Consider the following 17,888-nt stretch of genomic DNA (forward strand, 5'->3'; position numbering starts at 1 on the left):
GTTTGTATCAAGTCAGAGAATGTATTCGATGCTTCCTGCCTCACGTATTCCGTCTTTCTTCTTGCTGGTAACCTCATATGGATATATGCAACTCCCACTCTACCGAATACCGAATCTAGAACCTATAGTACCGAAGCGTTCTCTACCGGTGGTTACCGTTGGGCTCTGTGCTGCGATCTGTGCCCCCTCTTGTACCTTTTCAAGTAGGACGGCGCCCTTGATTTGGTCAACCTTACTATACTTCTTGTTCCTTTGCGCGATGTCGTAGAACTCCAATTCGTTATCCGTGCCCATCAACGCTACTGTCTGTGTCAACTCGTCCAAATTCTCCATCAAGATAGGGTTGTTGAGCGAACTGACGAATTCGCTCAGAAAGGTGGTGTCGGCAGCTAGGGTAGCGACAGCAGCAGGGGAGATGCGCTTGATGTTATCGGCGAGGGGAAGGTCGAGGATAGCGGTGGAAGCATGTGACAATGCATCAAAGTAGATGAACTCCTTGATCTCTGTCGGCAGGGCTAAAAGCACCGAAGACATTATGTTGGAGAGATACCTAGTCAGCTCCAACATGTATGTTGAAGGTTCAGTCTGCGGTTTGGTAGCCATCCAGTCGTACTCTGCCGTTTCGATCAGGTCGTCGATCTTGCTGTTCACGAGCTCAAAGACGCGGTTTGAGGCGGTGTTCTTGGCTTTTGCGAAACGTTCCGTCGCCGCAAGGACGATAGGGCCTGTCGCTGATGGCGAAGAGCGCGCTTCGAAGAGTAGATCTTGTAGCTCCACGCAAGCATTCTCGAAGTGTTCCAGGTTAGTCAAGATTTGGACAATTTGTCCTGGGTATTGACTGGCGAGCTTTTCTATGAGACTACCACAGACTTTCTCGCACAGTAGCTCATCCAGGCTCGTCCTCAGCGTCTCATCAATAATACTGCTTTTCTGGAAGTAGTCGTCGCTGAACAGGTAGATTTGATTCAAGAAATTCCGAATGTCAATGCAACATAGCGGGTACATCTGAGAGAATGGTAGAACACATGGGAATGTGAGTGGTTCGTTGGAAGCTGGAGGGTTGTACCAGGATACTGAGACAACCTTGTCATACTCTTCGCTCGAGTTGATTGGCATTGGCATGTAGTCGTCGGTGTGTACAATCTCGAGGAAGTCCTCGCTGAAGCGGTGTTTGAGGAGGGTGGAGTATTTGGAGAAGAGCGTTAAGAGAAGGTCGTTCATTGCGGATACGGAGTAGCCCCATTTCTGCGAATGTGGTTAGCGCATGCAATGCAGTGATGATGTCGGGACGCGACGAACCTCCATTGTCAGCATAAACAGCGCAATACGGCCCTTGATCTTTAGGAGCAGCTCGTCGTTCTCGACGGTGTGGAGTTGGCTAGTGATGAGATTAATGGCGCTTTGACACATTGAGTCCCATAGTTCGTCGACCTGTACCCACGTTAGCAATGCTTTACGCAAGTAAGTTTTTCTTACATCAGCCTGTGACCGCAAGTTGAGAGTCTTCGACATAGTAGCCTTCTCGATGATCGCGTAACCGGCAATACTCTCTAACAAGCTGCTCAAGTCGCCGCACTCCTCATCTAGCAAGTTGAGCTTGTTTGGTATGATGAGGTCTTTCTGAGTTCTTCGATCCGAGGCGTACTCTAACCTGAATTGATCGCTCTTGCCGAGCGTCTCGTTAATGTGCATCGCCTCAAACAACGGCGAGAAGTCCGTCTCATTTCCAGCTTCTTCGTTATTTAGCACGTCAAATTCGTCTGTCTCATCGGCTACAAGTTCGATTGCTGAATTCAGTTTGAACTTCGAGAAGCGTTGGTCGGCCTCGGCGCGCTCTTGGTTGCGCGTTCTCCGTACGTCGGTGTAGTAGAATGAGACCTCTCCCAAGAATTGCGCCGACTCGCGAATGCGGTAGAGCCATGTGCTCAAATCGTTCTTGACTGCTTCTCTGATCTGTTCTTGGGTCTGCGGTATCGATTTTTCGATCAAATTGGCGATCTTAAAGCGGTTGATCTCCTTCAAATGGATCGTCTGCAGCTCGTCTAGTGCTCGTAATGCCGCATAGTAGTTCTTTTCCCTCAGCATATCTTGGACCGCATTGGCGATTCGCAGTACGTTTAAACACGCGTTCAGGGCTTGAGATGCTTCATCGATGTTTTGACGCACACCTCGCGAGTCAACGAGAGCCTTCTTCTGCTCCGCCAGCTTCTCAATGCTCTCTTGGATCGACTCGTTGAGCTGCAGGATCTCGCCACTCATCTGCACAGTCTGGTCTCGTATTCTAAGTAGTGAGTCGACTGAACTGACGAAATCTTGGTGATTCGCATTGCATATCCGCTCAATCTCGCTTTCGCGATCGTTGGCATAGCGGTCAAATGTGGTTTGCAGCTGGTTTGAGTAGCGTGGGTCCTTCATGATGGGGATCAGCTGGTCGATGTAATCTGATCCCACGGATGATTGGGAGATCTATTTCCGTCAGAACTTATAGCACATACACATGTATATTGGGGTCATCTACTTGTTTGATGGCCATCCACAAGTCATCATCAGGGTCCACGGCTGAAGGCATGATGGCGGTTGCCTGGTATGGAACGTCGTGTCCGGTCGCAAAACACGTCAAGTATCGAACGATGATCAGGTCACAATGATCGTAGCTATGTCTAGTTCTGTTCTGATGTTGTGGTTGATGTTGCGAGTCGTCGTCGCATATGAAACGCGTACCTGGCAAGTCGGTAGAAATAACGCTAATGCGGAAGCGACTTAGCTGACTTGGCACGGCTCATGAGACCCACTTTCCTTGTGAGGTTCAAATGTTTGAAATTGAATCGCCATGATCAAACAACTACAATGAATCGGAAAACCATGATTGTGTGTATCTGCTGTGACATGGGTGAATTTGGCTTGAATCTCTACGTAACGAACGGAAGCAGCGAGGTTTGAGGTCGGACGTATTGATCGTTGAGTGTACACAGCAGGATATTCTACTGAAGTGCATAGACAACCGCCGATATAATATATGGCAATCACAGCAGAAAGAAATGGTCTTTCACATATTTCAACGCGCGAAACATCTAGAATTTGGTTAAGTTCGGAACGTTCATGGCTTTGCAGAAACCAATGATCTGCGCGACGCGCCGCGCGCGCCCCACTTTCTGGAGCGATGACGGAGTAACCCCGCCGATTTCTCTTTACTCCGATCCGGAGTCGACGCCAAAGATATAATCTTCCCCAAACTTTTTCGCATCTTGGCAATTACTCTCAAATCACACAATATGGAGGCCATCACAAGTAAGTCAAGAGCATGATTAAGACGAACTTCGACTAATTGATGGCATAGACAAAGTTCAGAACCTTATGGGCAACGTCAGCGGGGCTGCTGCTGGAGCATACAGCGGAAAGTAGGTGCTCGCTGAATATTTATTCTGGTAGAGTTTGGCTAATTGGGGGACAGGACCGCTCTGTTGCTTGGTGCTGGTTTCGTGTAAGTCGTTCATCAATCAACTTCAGTATCCATAGAACTGACGACCATAGTACACGGCCCACTGTTGACGTCCTCGCAAAGTCCGGTGTCAAGGTCACAGTAGCATGCCGTACTCTCCAGAAGGCCCAAGACCTGGCCAAGGGCATCCCCAACACCAACGCCATCAGCGTACGACCACATCGCTCGCATCTGCATTGCTCAATGCTAACGAATCCTAGCTCGATGTCAACGATGCCGACGCTCTCGACGCTGAAGTCGCCAAGGTCGACGTCGTAATCTCCCTCATCCCCTACACATTCCACGCCACCGTCATCAAATCGGCGATCCGCAAGAAGAAGAACGTTGTCACAACCTCCTACGTCTCCCCAGCGATGATGGAGCTCGACGCACAAGCCAAGGAGGCTGGTATCACCGTCATGAACGAGATTGGTGTAGACCCTGGTGTCGACCATCTCTCTGCTGTCCTCACCATCGACGAGGTTCACAAGGCCGGTGGCAAGATCCTGTCCTTCAAGTCATACTGCGGTGGTCTCCCCGCACCAGAGTGCTCAGACAACCCGCTCGGTTACAAGTTCTCCTGGAGCTCGCGCGGTGTGCTTCTCGCACTCCGCAACCAGGCTGCTTTCTACCAAGACGGCAAGGTCAAGTCTGTTGAGGGCCCCGAGCTCATGGCTGAGGCGAAGCCATACTTCATCTACCCCGGCTACGCATTCGTCGCGTACCCCAACCGTGACTCTACCCCTTACAAGGAGCGCTACAACATTCCCGAGTGCCAGACCATCATCCGCGGCACACTGAGATACCAAGGTTTCCCAGAGTACATCAAGTGCCTCGTCGACATTGGTTTCCTGTCCGAGGACCCCAAGGACTTCCTCAAGGAGGGCGAGAAGCGCACATGGCGCGATGCCACCGCCAAGATCATTGGCGCATCCGGCGACAAGGACGAGGACCTTATCTGGGCCATCTCCTCCAAGACCAAGTTCGCTAGCACAGAAGAGAAGGACCGCATCATCACTGGTCTCCGCTGGATTGGTCTCATCTCCGACGAGCAGATTGAGGCCCGTGGTAACCCTCTCGACACCCTCTGCGCTACTCTCGAGAAGAAGATGCAGTACGAGAACGACGAGCGTGACATGGTCATGCTCCAGCACAGGTTCGAGATTGAGAACAAGGATGGCAGCAAGTCTGTCCGTACCTGCACACTGGCCGACTACGGTGACCCCAAGGGTTACTCCGCCATGGCTAAGCTTGTCGGTGTACCCTGCGCTGTTGCCGTCCAGCAGGTGCTTGACGGTACCCTGAGCGAGAAGGGCATCCTGGCTCCTATGAGCCCAGAGATCTGCGCCCCATTGATGAAGACACTTGAGGAGCAGTATGGTGTTGTGTTCAAGGAGAAGACTGTTCCTTTGTAAGGAAGTCGCCTGTGATGCACAATGGAAGGCAGATAAACGGTGATCATGATATGGTATAGACAAAAGCTAATGAGCTTTGAGATGACTGAATGAAAACATCAATCGCTTCCATGACTAGATTCTCTTCTGAAAGTGGTATCTTTTCCTATTGTGATATTGCATTCGTCTCTACGCCACCTCTTTGTAGTTCGTTCCTTAATCCAGACCAGCAGCCGGCGGCCTACCACCAACAGCCTTCTTCGGCGCCGCCGCACCTCCTCCCATACCTCCCCCGAACATGCTCCCCAACATGTCAAACATGGGGTTCCCCTGCCTCGGGATCTTAATTCCAAAGTACATTTCGCCAATCTGATCCAACGCCTCGTTCCAGTTCACCTCCTTGAGATCCCCCGCATAATGGCTCTTGAGCTGCCTCCACAAACTCGGATCGCCCCTCTCCACACTCAACAGCAACAATCCGAGGAAGTTCAACAACGGTAATGAGGGGTATACGCGGAAGTCGGAGGACTTTGTGCTGACGGGCTGGGTAGGCGGGTTCGGCGCTTTTTGCAGCGAGGAGGTGAAGAGGAGGTAGTGCTTGTTCGCAGCGCGTAGGTTGCCGGTTAGGAGGTACGGTAGGATGCCGCGGGCGGCGTAGAGGGGCGCGGTGTGCGGGGCGTCGGATGTGTACCACGAGTAGTGGAGGGAAGAGAGGGTTGAGGCGCTGTCTTGGGTGCCGAGGAGGAGGTGGCGTTCTGCTTCGTAGGGCTCGAGATCTGTGTGGTTTTTGCATCAGTACCTTCTAATATTGCTATGGGGGTTAAGTTTGTGCATACCCTCTGCGTATAGTCCTCCAGCGACGTGGTGTATTTCTGGGTCACCAGCTGGGTAATCGCCAAATCGACTGCTCCACGCTACCATCTCACCCACAAACTTCTTCTTTGTAGGCTCATCCTTGGGGAAGGCACGTAGTAGGCCTAGTAGTCGTCCTTTGCTCTCCGCATCTACCTTCACTTCCCCCTTGTTGTACACATCGAGGAGGAATATGCAGAGGTCACCGCCTGAGCCGCCTTGACCTGCTTGGAGGAGGGACAGCGCGCCAGAGTGGAGGATGGAGGTCGCAGACGCCCAGTCTGAGGCTTTTGTGTAGCGGGAAGCGATTACGCGGAGTTGTTGGTGGGCTTCGTAGAATTGGCCTTCTGCGATTCTGGGTGGGGTCAGTGGTCTGCGCTACGTGCGATAAGAACGGGACCGATTACTTTTCGCGTTGTCGCGCAAGCGTCTTCTCAATTTTGGAGGCCATGTTGGGTGGTCGAGTGGCTAAGGTGGGGAGTTGCTCTGGTGTTGTTGGAGCCCTGTGAGCTTCTGGATGGTGTTCGGGAGCGATGACGCAGCGCTACGGGCGGCTGCTGAACCCCACATCAGCCGCATGGTCGAGTCCAACTTCTTTCGCACAATATTCATTGTCATGTTCGTTACGTTGTTTACCACTGACTTCCTTTCAGGACGATATGCTTCTTTCTCATGACGCTGTTTGGGAATTGTCCTACCAGTGGCCAGGCAAAAAGAGAAGCTCTCCTTCCTTGAGACGCTTGAGTTGGACAGACAGTCGAACTTCACGAACGCATCAAGGGCAAACATCGAGAGCAAAAATCATGAGGTTTGCGACGACCGGGACTCGAACCCGGAGCCCAAGCAGACAACGTATAGAGCGTGGGAAGCTTGGATTTTACCCTTAAACCATCATCGCGGTGTCATGATTAGCTTAGTTGGGCCAAATGACGCTTATATAGCTATCAGAATCTCGAAAACAGAGAGCTGACTGATCATGATGAGCAAGTGACATTTCGAACGATTCAATAGCTTCAACAGCTCTTCCGCGCAGCCGGAGTATGCTGATGGCGGGGCTGAGGTGGGACAAGATGACGGGAGCGGGGTGCTGGCGCTTATCCTGACAGGTCTCAAGGGGCCGTGGCTCCTCCGCATAACAACGGTCTCGGATCGAATTAGAACGCTGCATATAATCTAAAACCTTTTCATGAAAGACAAACGATGGGGGCCAAAACAAGCCAGACTCCATGCGTAGGCGATGGCTTGCATGAGCGAGCAGGCTGACAGTTCATCCCAGCTCATTAAAGTCTCAGCCTGATGACTTGACAACCCCTCACTCTCGACAACTTTGACCTTACAACTGTTTAAAGTTATTCATACCGACACTTCAGAAGAGTTATATGTTATTCTTCGTCAAACACATAGCGACATGGTCAGCGAAACCGATGTGGCGACAGCCGCGTTGGCTATAGCGATCTCAGCCCTGGTCATCGCAGCCGGTCAACTTATTGCCCAGCTGTTTTCAACTGCAGACGGTTACCGTAGATGCCAGCCTTCTGTCATTGGAGATTGGTACAAACTGGTTGAGCGGAAGTACCGGTGGTGAGTGCACTAATCTTGTACTGGCTGCACCAAGATTAGTCCCAAGTGTACTAAGCTGAGTAGGAGCTCATTCCGATATGAAGTCAAAGTCACGACACCTCACTTCAAGATTTGTCCAATAGCTGAAGTTGAAGAGCGCGAGTCCTTTCTGTTAGATCAGAAGAAGCCCCTTCCAGAGTTTCCTTGGTCTTTGTTTACACTAAAATCACGATACCTGGCCTATCCTTTCCTGCCAGCACCACTCCTGGGTACTTTAGGTTCGCGCCGGGGCACTTTCTCTCGCGATAGAAGCGTGCTTCATGGTAAACTTCACGAAAACAGCGACGGCCGAACACAAGGCTTACACACGCATAGATAGTACAGTAGACGACGTTCCTACGTGGATAGATTTACTGAACGATGTCCATGGCTGCCAGTTTGACAATCTTGATCTCTATCAGAACCACAATGCTCCCCTATGGTATTGGAAGAGTGATATAGCGCCCATATGTATCACAAGTAGGTTTTCGAAGGTCAGAGTGTACTGAGATATGCTGATTCGCAAATAACTTTCATAGGGAAAACTCGTTCTTGGGACTTCATGCCACCAGATATCGTGCGACCAGTCTCTAGCACGACAGTAGGCTCTCTAATCACGATGGCATATCGTTTGGGTATGACGTGGTCAGACTTCCGACTTGATGAAGGCAAGATGCGTGCTAGTGGCCTCGGACGAAGCTTCTCCACATCGATAATACGCGGTATGGGGCTAGTCGTTGAGTATAGTGGAAATGCGGACTATAGGAGCCGGACCAATACAGTCCATATTCCTAGTGAGGCTGCTGACAAGGTACGTCATGTTTCGTCCATGAGTACAACGATCTGTGAACAGCTTTGTTGAACGCCAAAATGATCTCCAAGAAACTGTTGCTGAAGTGCCTCATGTGAGGTTGAACTACTTACAATATGTCACGGAGCGTTGCCTGCTTACAAATTCAGCTGACGAACATAAGATGACGTGTGGGATCATACCTGCGGGTCAAACCCAGCGCTGGAGGATCGCACTTCAGGATCTACGTTTGCGGAATACACTATCACCTCCGGGTTTTGAACTCAGGCAATCATGTTGGGCTCTCTTGATACACGACGATGCGATAGTAGCGTTAGAAGCAAGTCTGTCGCATCCAGATCCGGCCCATAGACTTCCCGCGTTCACGGACATCATGGGATTGTGGTGCGACTGGATTCCCATTCGAAACCTCCGAACAAACAGAATCGACAATCCATTTCCCTTCCCAATAACAACAATGGGTGAAATACCCGAGTCACGTAATGTCTGGAGGTCAGAGCTTAGAAAGCAAGAGTCATCACTCTCAGATACACGTAAGCTAGTGCTGCAATTCTACGACAGCTGGAAACTTCAGAGCCCTCAGGGATTTGTGAACAACTATCGCTTCCGATGGACAAATATTTCTGAGTACAACTTCTTCAAAAAGGCGTTTGACGACACGACCGCATACCTTGACAGGTTTTTGGAATTCGCTGCGAATGATGACAACCACCGGGCATGGATATACAGACTATTGATACGTTTTCACATCTCCATCAATTCGCGAAGCGCCGAACAGGCCGAAAAGAATATCAAGAACAATGTAGTACGGCGAGATGAGTTGCTTCCGGCCAGTCTAGATCCGATCTTCAAAGAGCGCGCTTACATCTACGCCGAGAACGTACCCATATTTGTGGAAGAGATGGAGAGGTGTGATATCATTAATCCCGAAAAGAACATCTCGTATGAAGACATATGGTGGATATTGATGGTGCGGCTGCATACATGGACTATGAGCGTCGGCTGGGTCGTTGACAGAGGAGGCGTGAAGATACCGAGCGAATACTACTATAGTCTAGCTCGAGTGTACATCTTGTAAAACAGGTTCTGCCTCGTCTGGATACTGATTGCGCGTGGTGATGGGGTTGGATTTGAGTAGCGTTTGATAAAAGAGCATAGACAGCGTATAGCTCGTTCAAGACCGCCAGGTACAAATGCACATCACGAAATTGCAAACATGAGAACAATTGTAGGGTGAGCGCATTGCTCAAAACATACATTTGTCACAATGCCTAAAGGTATCCAAGAAGTGAATCGTAAATGGTCGTAGCACAAGCGTCGTGTCCGAAAGACCCAATCCACCGAAAATCGATGTTGTAGAAGAAGAAAGCCCAAGTCCCAGTCCCGATAGCCTCTAAACCCCAACCTATGCCCATGTACACCGTTTGTAAACCGCGCAGCTAAGTTCCTGTAGCATGCGACCAGCCATCCCTAAGCAGATGGAGAAAGAAGAAGAAAGAGTAAAAAGGGGTGCCTAAGCAGAGGCAGTGAAGTCACGGGCGTGGGCACGCTTGTTGACGGAAGCGACAGAGGCGAGCTTGGGGCCTGGCGCATCCTGGATGGTCTCACCAGCCTTGTGCCAGTAGAGGTCCCACTGGAGGAGCTCGTCGCTGGAGTGGTACAGCTCGGTACCCTTCTTTCCAGCGGGCACCTTCTGGCTGTCGTCACCGCCGGTGACCTTGATGTTGAAGGCCTGAGGCCAGAACTGGCGGTTGCTGACAGGGCCGTTGTTGTGGATGGAAACGACCTCAGTCCTGAGGACGTAGTTGCCGCTGGGGATCTCCTTGGGGATAGTGACGCTCTGGGTGTTGCCGTTGTCGTAGAAGATGGCGTCGGTGCCCCAGTAGCCGACCTCACCTTGCGGGTCGCCGCCGGAAGAGTAGCGGCCCTTGCGGTAGTCGATGAGCGCGCTCTGGTGGATCTTGAAGAACTCAAGCTCGGTCTTGTCGACGTTCTTGCAGTCGCCATTGCAAGGAGCCATGTAGGTGGCTGTCCAGCCGTGGTGGGAGCAGTCCCAGCCCTCCTCACCGGCGCCGCAGGTACCCTCGTGGTGCCATGTGAACTTTACGGGCTCGCCAGCGGGGGCTTCGACGGTGTACGGGGAAGGAGAGGCATCCTTGTGGGCAATGATATCGGGCCTAAATTCAGTCAGTACATGGAAAGAAGAATTTACTGTGGTGGACATACTGGTTCAGCTCGCTGCCGTAGATGGGCTGGTATCCCCAGCCCTGGTTGGTCCACCAAGCAGGGGACTTATTACCAGGATCCTGCTTGGAGGCCTGACGGAAACCTTCGTAAGTCTTTCCTCCAGCCTCGAACTTCTCGACGGAGGTGTGGCCGGCCACGGCAGAGATGAGGGCAGCTACAAGAGCGCCGGTCTGAACAATCTTGGACATAGACATGGTTGGTATGTTGGTTGGTTATAGAATGAGGTTTCCTTGCAAGAGTTTTTGGGTGGTTATATGTTTAAAGAATGTGAAGAAAGTGAGTGACTCGTTGATAGCACCGGGCTATAGAAAGAATGACTGGTCAATGAATGACTGAAGAGAGTGTGACTTGCTTGTTGAGAGCGTGGAGGACATGTTGAGCCAGGGCGAGCAGTCCTTATGAACACTTGCAGCAAGACTCAGCCAAGATGCAGCCAACGTCCAGAACACCATTTCAGAGGCGCTTACTTTTCGCCCCGCCTTTCCCGGCGGCCGTGAGGGGTTTGCACGGTCGCTTCTGATGTCTTTGACGTGCGTCGTGCTGACCATAGAGCTGCGCCGGCGCTCAGCTAGTGGAGAGTGTGCCTGACGCTAATGTAGGTACGAGAGGACTAGTCTGTTCGTTACGACGACTGGGTTCGCCTGGCGTGTTGGAGAACACACTCGCTACCGTGGGTTGTCATCTGAGCGCGTATGTCAGCTGTAAAGATGACGAAGCGTACCCCTTCTCTTTGCATCGTGCTAATATTGTCACGTCGCTGTCGGTGTCTCAGCCTGCTGTGCTATGCTCATCCCCGAGTGGAGTTGGCATACGCACTCTCGTATACCGAAGCCCGGACACAGAAGCCTCAAAGAATTTCGGTGGATCTCGGAGAATACCGAGATCACCCAAATCAACCAAAACGACGAATCAAATCGCTGTGATGTCATGTGAATTTGCGTTTGAAATGACTTGGGCTGTTTTTCTCGTGGTCGGATCGCCGTTCGGCTGTGAGTCGTGGAAGCAGGGGTGAATACGGGGCTTCCGCTGCCGCACAGCGCCGCTGTTTCAGCCACCAGAGGGCTATCGATAAACAGCCTATCGACAAGGCCCATCGCCTCCCAACACATGCCGGGCGCATGCACAAACTGTGGTTCACTTCTGCGACGAAAACGTACGGGTGTTTCGAGAGAAAGTCGTGCTATGTTTCAAAGAATGCACCCTGACGAACTCCCTCCGAACACACATTTGAGATTGTAGCCATAGCACGCTTTTCGGCCTTCCTGGTAATACGAGGTACACGCATGAGCACTGCCGAAAAGCCTTGGTATTTTTCCTCCTCTGTGGTCCAGATGCTGGCACTCCGCTCAGGGATCGACAGGTCGCCACGAGCAGGCTTGACCTTCCTCCTTGAGTTGTGCACCCGTGTGATCCGGACGATGCGGATGCATGCGAGCGTTTCCCGCAAAGTGTACGATGCCGTAGTAGCGCTCGGTACGGGATAGTTGCGGTGTCGGCAAAAGTTACTTACTTGTAGGACTTGTCAAAGCGAAATAGCAAAATGATCAGTAATGTCGCGAATGGCCAGCGCTCCGTTGTGCCGACACCTCTACCACCATATCTGTACTGCAACAGCTTTGGTTGCCATCATTTTCTTTGGTTTGAATAAGCGAAAACATGCTGGCAAACGTAGAATTTCTTGGTTTACACCTAGAAGTTTCGGGTGTTTTCCCAGCATCATTTGGTGGCGCTCTCCATTTGCAATTTGCTGCCTTGCTGTTGGCCAATAGTCGCACGATTGTTCCATAGAACATCAAAAGCAAGTTCGTCGAGATGTTCCTTGTTCATCCAGAGACACCCCGCTCTCGACAGCCTGCATAATGATTTCTTTTTTTGAGTGATCCCATGGGCCTTTTGCGACAATGACTGCAGGATCGTCGTCCGGCATGGCTCTGCAGGCGAGAAATGCACCCAAGTATTGATTTTCTGCCCTGCTACCACGAAAATCCCATCGTGAGCGTCAATATTACGACCGCACTGGCTTTGATCGACGTTTCCTGCAGCTTTTCAAGGTGCACTCTGTGGTATGCGACGACGTCACTACCGCTCCGACTTGCAGTCCGCGGCAGAGTTTAGTAAAAAGCTCCTGGAAGTGCAAGAAATACCGAAGATGAGAGGCCCGAGTTCGATGAACTTCCAGGAAGCACTTGTCAGCAGTCGGTACGTTCAAAGTGTCGTCATGCCGTTGCTGCAACGGCGATTGCTCCGACACCGTTGATTGCGTCGTGAGCAAATACATACGTACTAAGATTGTGGTCGAGTACATACAGTGAGAAGCTACACCACCTCAGCATCTTCTCAGCAAATCTGTGCTCATTTCTTCAGTTTTCCGTTTTGAAATCTCCAATCGTGAATCGTCTTACCTCGACAGCGTCGTTGATGTCATGATCTGGGAAGTCGATATTTTCGAATAATGCTTCCAAGCATTGGCGCTCCTCTTTTACTGCTTTGGTATTCATGTTCAGTATCAGTCTCACACTCACATTGTACCGACCCAGGTTCCATACACATAGTTCAGGTGCGTCTTCTTTCGTAGCTATTGCGCAGACATGTTTCTTCTTGCGCGCAGGTGGTAACTCTACGCGACAAGATCTGCGAGGCGCAGGCGCAGGTGCAGGTGAAGGCGCTCTACCAGTCGTCCTGGACCCTCCGTCGGGTAAAGGAATACGTCAGCTTTGGCAACTGGCTACCCACAATGACAATGTTTTTGTTGCGACCAGCGCGCTGGTGAGCAGGCGTATCGAGCATCGCCGAAACCTGTTGAACACCGAAACTACTACCATCATCCGGTGTTGCTTCAATATCAGCGTCTTTATCATCTTCACCATCCGAGTCCCCACTGGCTTCGGCTCCACCTGTGATCGTTTCGTGGCCTAACTTTCCACTGTCTTTCATTTCATCTACGCCATCCTCGCTGTTCTGAGCCGTCTTTGTTATTGTCGCAAATGCTTACATCGCCTGCCAGACCGCTCTACCCACTCGGGATGCTTTCTTTTCCTTCTCCCCTCGCTTTGGGTAGATATTGAGGTTCATGAGTATCAATGCAGGACCACAAGTGTAAAACCTTAGCCAATCCCAAACCACCGGCCCACATCCTGCTGCCCCTCTGAAATGATACTCGCCTTTAGATAGTGTGCTGCATCGCCTGCCAAGCTACCTCGAAAATAGGCAAGCGCGCTATCATACGTTCGCTCGCTGACGCCGCTTCGGGCAGACGGACTACTATGCTGTCGGTGAGTCTAGGTCGTCCTGATTACCTTCGAGGATGGGACTACCTCCAGAGATGTCGTTATGTTATTCCAGACGTTCGTACAGGTGGATAGTATGGCGAATCAGTCAAAGTACGCATCGTTCTCACCTGCTAGTAACCACAGGCGAAGTTGTCCGAGCAAAGTCAGTGACTCGCGTTGCGACGTTGCGAGAGCGCCACTGGCACTTCAAGCTTTGGATTCAACGAAGCAGTACATCGAGCCATTTTCACACACTCAGCAATACATATAGGGTATGCTCGTTGGTCCCCTGACTTTAAGGCCGCATCCCGTTGTGCTCTCGACTCGGTATCAGTTCTGAGGTATCCGCATCGTTTCGACGTCCACGCGAGCCAGCCAGCGATGTGGTTGATGTCTTTTTTGTAGCAACGATACGTTAAAGATGACGAGTTTCTTTTCAGCAAATCGTTTATTGTTAAATTGTCCATGGCGATAAGACAAAATCGACAAGTCGCTTGCGAGTTGGCTGTGGAAAGAATTCGTATCTGTTGTCTTTCTGCACTTCAGCGCAAAATTTATGTTTTTAGAGGGAGAATGTGTGCCATACAGTGTCGAAAAGGGGGTAAGACGGGATGTAGTCAGGTATCAGGACTACTACAGCCGCGTGGGGTAATCGCCAGGAATGGCGGAGCGATTCGGCCCGCTATGAACTACAATAGCGGAGTGATCGCTGTGAAGGTAAATAACAGGTAAACGTTAGAACGGATCAATCCAAGTTCTGCCAAAGCCCAGCTGCATGAAAGGATCTTGATTTTCTTGTAGTATCGTTGTCATAGGCGGCTTGTTGTCGAGCAACGGAGTCTCCGCCTTCGAGAGACTGGGTTTCCAATCGATCAAGGATGTAAGATGACGAAGTGCCCAGGCCTGATAACGCTTGAAGACTGGGGTCAAGATCCACTGCGAAAGTCGCCAGGAGCACCACGTACTCCACATAGTAAGCCACACATACTCGGAAGCTTGCTCTCTTTTTATCCCTCTCGGGACGTCTTTCAAAGAACGCTGCCACGCACCTCTTCGGCCGACGGCTGGATATAAAGCGGGTTGATCAAACTGGGACATGACACAGCAGTGAGAGATGCTCGCCCCAGAGATTCATTGGTAGTATGTCCGTAGCTGCAATCCAGACTGGAGCTAAAAGAACAGCATGCGACGACCGTCCAGTGTTACTACAGCAGAATCCCAATGTGGGCATCAAGATTGTCGCCGACGAGACAGCAAAACAACGCGCGACCTGGTCGTGGGAGGTCTATGTCAAAGAGCTTTGGAACATCGTTAAAGACGTCAAGGGCGTTTGGCTCATAGGGATTTGTCGACGCGACGCGACGCGACGCCTCCTCCGAGTGACAAGTGGGGCCATTCTTTGCTGTTTCCGACTTCATCAATTCCACGCTCTTAGGCATCGCGCGGTCATCGCTCGAACTTGGCTCACTTCATTGGACTTCCTCTCAATTCTCGCTTACTGTTCCAGCGCGCGACTGCAGTTCGAAGCGGGATGATGTGCGCGCACATGTACATCCATGGAGCGGTACAACTCCTTGGGCGCAGTGAGCGCAACTTTCCATCAATCAACAAGAGTATCGCACACATACGACATGCCATCGCCATCGTACTTCTATGCACCGGTTAATATACGCCCTCCAGAGCACAAGTCTAGACTCTTCTTCGTGACGTGGTGTTGTACATTCAACGATGACGTTCGATGACGATCTTATCAAATCCTAACCCCACCAGAACCCGCCCCTACAATTACCCTCTGCGATCGGCAGAAATGTTCAGAACAATCACCAGATCTTCAAACCTCATTTTCAGGAAACCAATCACTTCTCCTCTTTCAATCAAATCTATTACACGTACCTCCACTCACACAACCTTCAAGATGAGTGACAACAAGGCTCCCGTTACCGCCTACCCGTCCACAGAGATCACACCCCAGAACCAAGAAGGTGGCCCAGGTCTTGACGCGAAGACTGAACAAAAGGCAGAATGGTCGCGTCTTGAGTTTTGGGACGAGAACCAGAAGCCGTACCTCAAGGAGTATGAGGGCCGAGGCTTGATGCAGGGCAAGGCTGCATTGATCACAGGCGGAGACTCAGGTATCGGAAGAGCAGTAGCCATTCTATTCGCGAGAGAAGGCGCCGATGTTAGTATCGTGTATCTGCCCGAGGAAGAGGAGGACGCACAGTATGTCAAGAAGAAGGTCGAGGAGGCTGGTCGCAAGGCGAACCTCATGCAATTCAACTTGAGGGAGCGGAAGAACTGCGAACAGGCTGTTGAGCAACATATGAAGGTGTTCGGCAAGCTCAACGTCCTCGTCAACAACGGTAAGATCCCATTACTTTGTTCATGTTTGGAGAATGATACTAACAGTATAACAGCTGCAATGCAAGAAGCCTGCACAGACATAACAGAGATCGACCTCGACGTAACAGAGAAGACTTTCCAGACAAACGTCGTCTCCATGTTCGCCATGTCCAAATACGCACTTAAGCACATGAAGCGCGGCGACTGCATCGTAAACAGCACTTCCGTCGCGGCCTACATGTCTAACCCCATGCTTCTCGACTACGCGTCCACCAAGGGAGCCATCGCTACTTTCACCCGTGGTCTTGCGCAGCAGCAAGCGCCAAACGGAATCCGCGTGAACGCTGTTGCGCCAGGTATCATCTGGACTCCATTGCAGCCGGCTACTAAGAACAATCCGGCGGATGCTATGGATTCGCTTGGTGTTGGTGCTTGCCCGCTGAACAGGCCAGGTATGCCAGTTGAGATGGCTACATGCTATGTGCATCTAGCCTCACCACTGGGATCGTACTGCACTGGTGAGGTACTTCACGGATCTGGTGGTATTGAGATGCAGGGTTAAGAGAGACGTAATGATGTAGCGGTAATGACAACAAGATCATGAAACGAAGGATGTGTCTTTTGGGGTAGTTCAGATGAATCTAATTTCGACCGATGATTGCGGGCTCGCGTCGCCCTTCTTCTCAAATGTTCTTTATGCTCCAAAACGATTAAATACACGCGTGGGCACTGGCTTCAAAGATTTTGACTGTAGCACTATTTGGGTATGGTCGTACAATTCCGTGACGCATTCTCTCAATGCTTTCCTGAACTCATCGCAAGAACAGGATTGGGTTTGGAAAGATCAGCTGCAGCAGATCATAGTGTAATGTGCTCTCTGTTTTGGTCTCGAGGACGGCGGCCATGGAACATACTTGGCGGAGTTTTTGATGTCGAGAACAAGGTATGCAAAGATACAGTACAGAGGTATGAGCTGGAGAAGACTCTATATAACTACACCAACCACTGCAAGAAAGCGTAAGTCATGGAAGCTTCCAGCTGCTCTTTCTCGAGTCTCGAAGCATGCACTTAGAGCGTATTCTAAACCACCTTTTGAGTTTTGGAAGCAAGCATTTCGTTATGTGTAGAGGATTCTGCCACTCTGCAACAGATTCGAGCCTTTCATAAAGTGTCTACCGCTGCTTTTCTTTTGGAGGGCTCGAAACTTCCATATGCTTATCTGTTGTCTGTTTTGATTGAGCAAAGGTAACGAAGACGTGTCGGAGTTGGTGACGGTTTTTAGAAAACGCCAGGAGAGACGGTGGCCATGAAATCGACCACATCGATTTTTGGAATTAGAAAATGAGGATGTGTAGATCTAGAAGGAGACTACGACTAAGGCATGAAGTTTATATACATCCCTCCGGCAGCTCGCTGGCCCAGAGAGTTGTGTTTGCCATTGGCATCCGTCATGGTCGCACTTGTAGAACATGAACATGGTTTCTGGGCGTCCCCGGAATGTAGACGCAAACCCCGTTCTCATGTCAACCGAGCAGAACAAGACAGCATGATCTTGTACAGGGTCACTTTGTTAACCCTAGATTGCACTAGAGGCTTTCACCAAGTGCAAAGTGATGACTCATATCTTCTTTCTATCTTCGAGAGAAAAGGGGAGACCATACAGAACGCGCTGAGCGATTTTGGTGTGTGAATGATGCTCAAGTAGGTATTATAAGGCCAGGAGCGGAGAGGGCGAAGGAAATTTACATCGTGCCTCAAGTAGCGACGCGCTGTACACCACTGCAATACTGGAGGCGGTCATGGTAAGAGCCCCTAAATAGTTTTTTTTTTTTGGAACAACATGTTGTTTCGGATCTTGTGTTTGCGGCCGTAAGGTTGCGGAGGACATGTATGCTGGT

General features: G+C 50.7%; 8 protein-coding genes across 8 annotated transcripts; 4 read left to right on the forward strand and 4 right to left on the reverse strand.

Moving 5' to 3' along the window:
• Positions 1-99: 99 nt before the first annotated feature.
• On the reverse strand, positions 100-2,569 carry AA0111_g12431 (hypothetical protein; the record flags this gene model as incomplete). Its single annotated transcript, XM_028646410.1, has 4 exons — positions 100-1,245; positions 1,300-1,431; positions 1,477-2,466; positions 2,519-2,569. 4 exons carry the CDS (start codon positions 2,567-2,569, stop codon positions 100-102), a joined length of 2,319 nt encoding a protein of 772 aa, XP_028499968.1.
• Positions 2,570-3,272: 703 nt separating this feature from the next.
• On the forward strand, positions 3,273-4,893 carry AA0111_g12432 (Saccharopine dehydrogenase; the record flags this gene model as incomplete). Its single annotated transcript, XM_028646411.1, has 5 exons — positions 3,273-3,288; positions 3,338-3,398; positions 3,452-3,481; positions 3,532-3,649; positions 3,700-4,893. 5 exons carry the CDS (start codon positions 3,273-3,275, stop codon positions 4,891-4,893), a joined length of 1,419 nt encoding a protein of 472 aa, XP_028499978.1.
• Positions 4,894-5,088: 195 nt separating this feature from the next.
• AA0111_g12433 (hypothetical protein) lies at positions 5,089-6,175 on the reverse strand (the record flags this gene model as incomplete). Its single annotated transcript, XM_028646412.1, has 3 exons — positions 5,089-5,648; positions 5,709-6,079; positions 6,132-6,175. The coding sequence occupies 3 exons, from the start codon at positions 6,173-6,175 to the stop codon at positions 5,089-5,091; spliced, it is 975 nt and encodes a 324-aa protein (XP_028499977.1).
• A 957-nt stretch (positions 6,176-7,132) lies between these two features.
• Positions 7,133-7,309, forward strand: AA0111_g12434 (hypothetical protein; the record flags this gene model as incomplete). The annotated part of the gene is made up of 1 exon (XM_028646413.1): positions 7,133-7,309. The coding sequence occupies one exon, from the start codon at positions 7,133-7,135 to the stop codon at positions 7,307-7,309; it is 177 nt and encodes a 58-aa protein (XP_028499975.1).
• Positions 7,310-8,591: 1,282 nt separating this feature from the next.
• On the forward strand, positions 8,592-9,212 carry AA0111_g12435 (hypothetical protein; the record flags this gene model as incomplete). Its single annotated transcript, XM_028646414.1, has 1 exon — positions 8,592-9,212. One exon carries the CDS (start codon positions 8,592-8,594, stop codon positions 9,210-9,212), a length of 621 nt encoding a protein of 206 aa, XP_028499973.1.
• Positions 9,213-9,647: 435 nt separating this feature from the next.
• Positions 9,648-10,575, reverse strand: AA0111_g12436 (hypothetical protein; the record flags this gene model as incomplete). Its single annotated transcript, XM_028646415.1, has 2 exons — positions 9,648-10,311; positions 10,361-10,575. 2 exons carry the CDS (start codon positions 10,573-10,575, stop codon positions 9,648-9,650), a joined length of 879 nt encoding a protein of 292 aa, XP_028499984.1.
• A 2,473-nt stretch (positions 10,576-13,048) lies between these two features.
• AA0111_g12437 (hypothetical protein) lies at positions 13,049-13,315 on the reverse strand (the record flags this gene model as incomplete). Its single annotated transcript, XM_028646416.1, has 1 exon — positions 13,049-13,315. One exon carries the CDS (start codon positions 13,313-13,315, stop codon positions 13,049-13,051), a length of 267 nt encoding a protein of 88 aa, XP_028499976.1.
• A 2,250-nt stretch (positions 13,316-15,565) lies between these two features.
• On the forward strand, positions 15,566-16,552 carry AA0111_g12438 (hypothetical protein; the record flags this gene model as incomplete). The annotated part of the gene is made up of 2 exons (XM_028646417.1): positions 15,566-16,010; positions 16,065-16,552. The coding sequence occupies 2 exons, from the start codon at positions 15,566-15,568 to the stop codon at positions 16,550-16,552; spliced, it is 933 nt and encodes a 310-aa protein (XP_028499979.1).
• Between the last annotated feature and the right edge of the window lie 1,336 nt (positions 16,553-17,888).

The sequence above is a fragment of the Alternaria arborescens genome (genome assembly GCF_004154835.1).
Source record: "Alternaria arborescens strain FERA 675 chromosome Unknown contig_79, whole genome shotgun sequence".
NCBI lineage: Eukaryota > Fungi > Ascomycota > Dothideomycetes > Pleosporales > Pleosporaceae > Alternaria > Alternaria arborescens.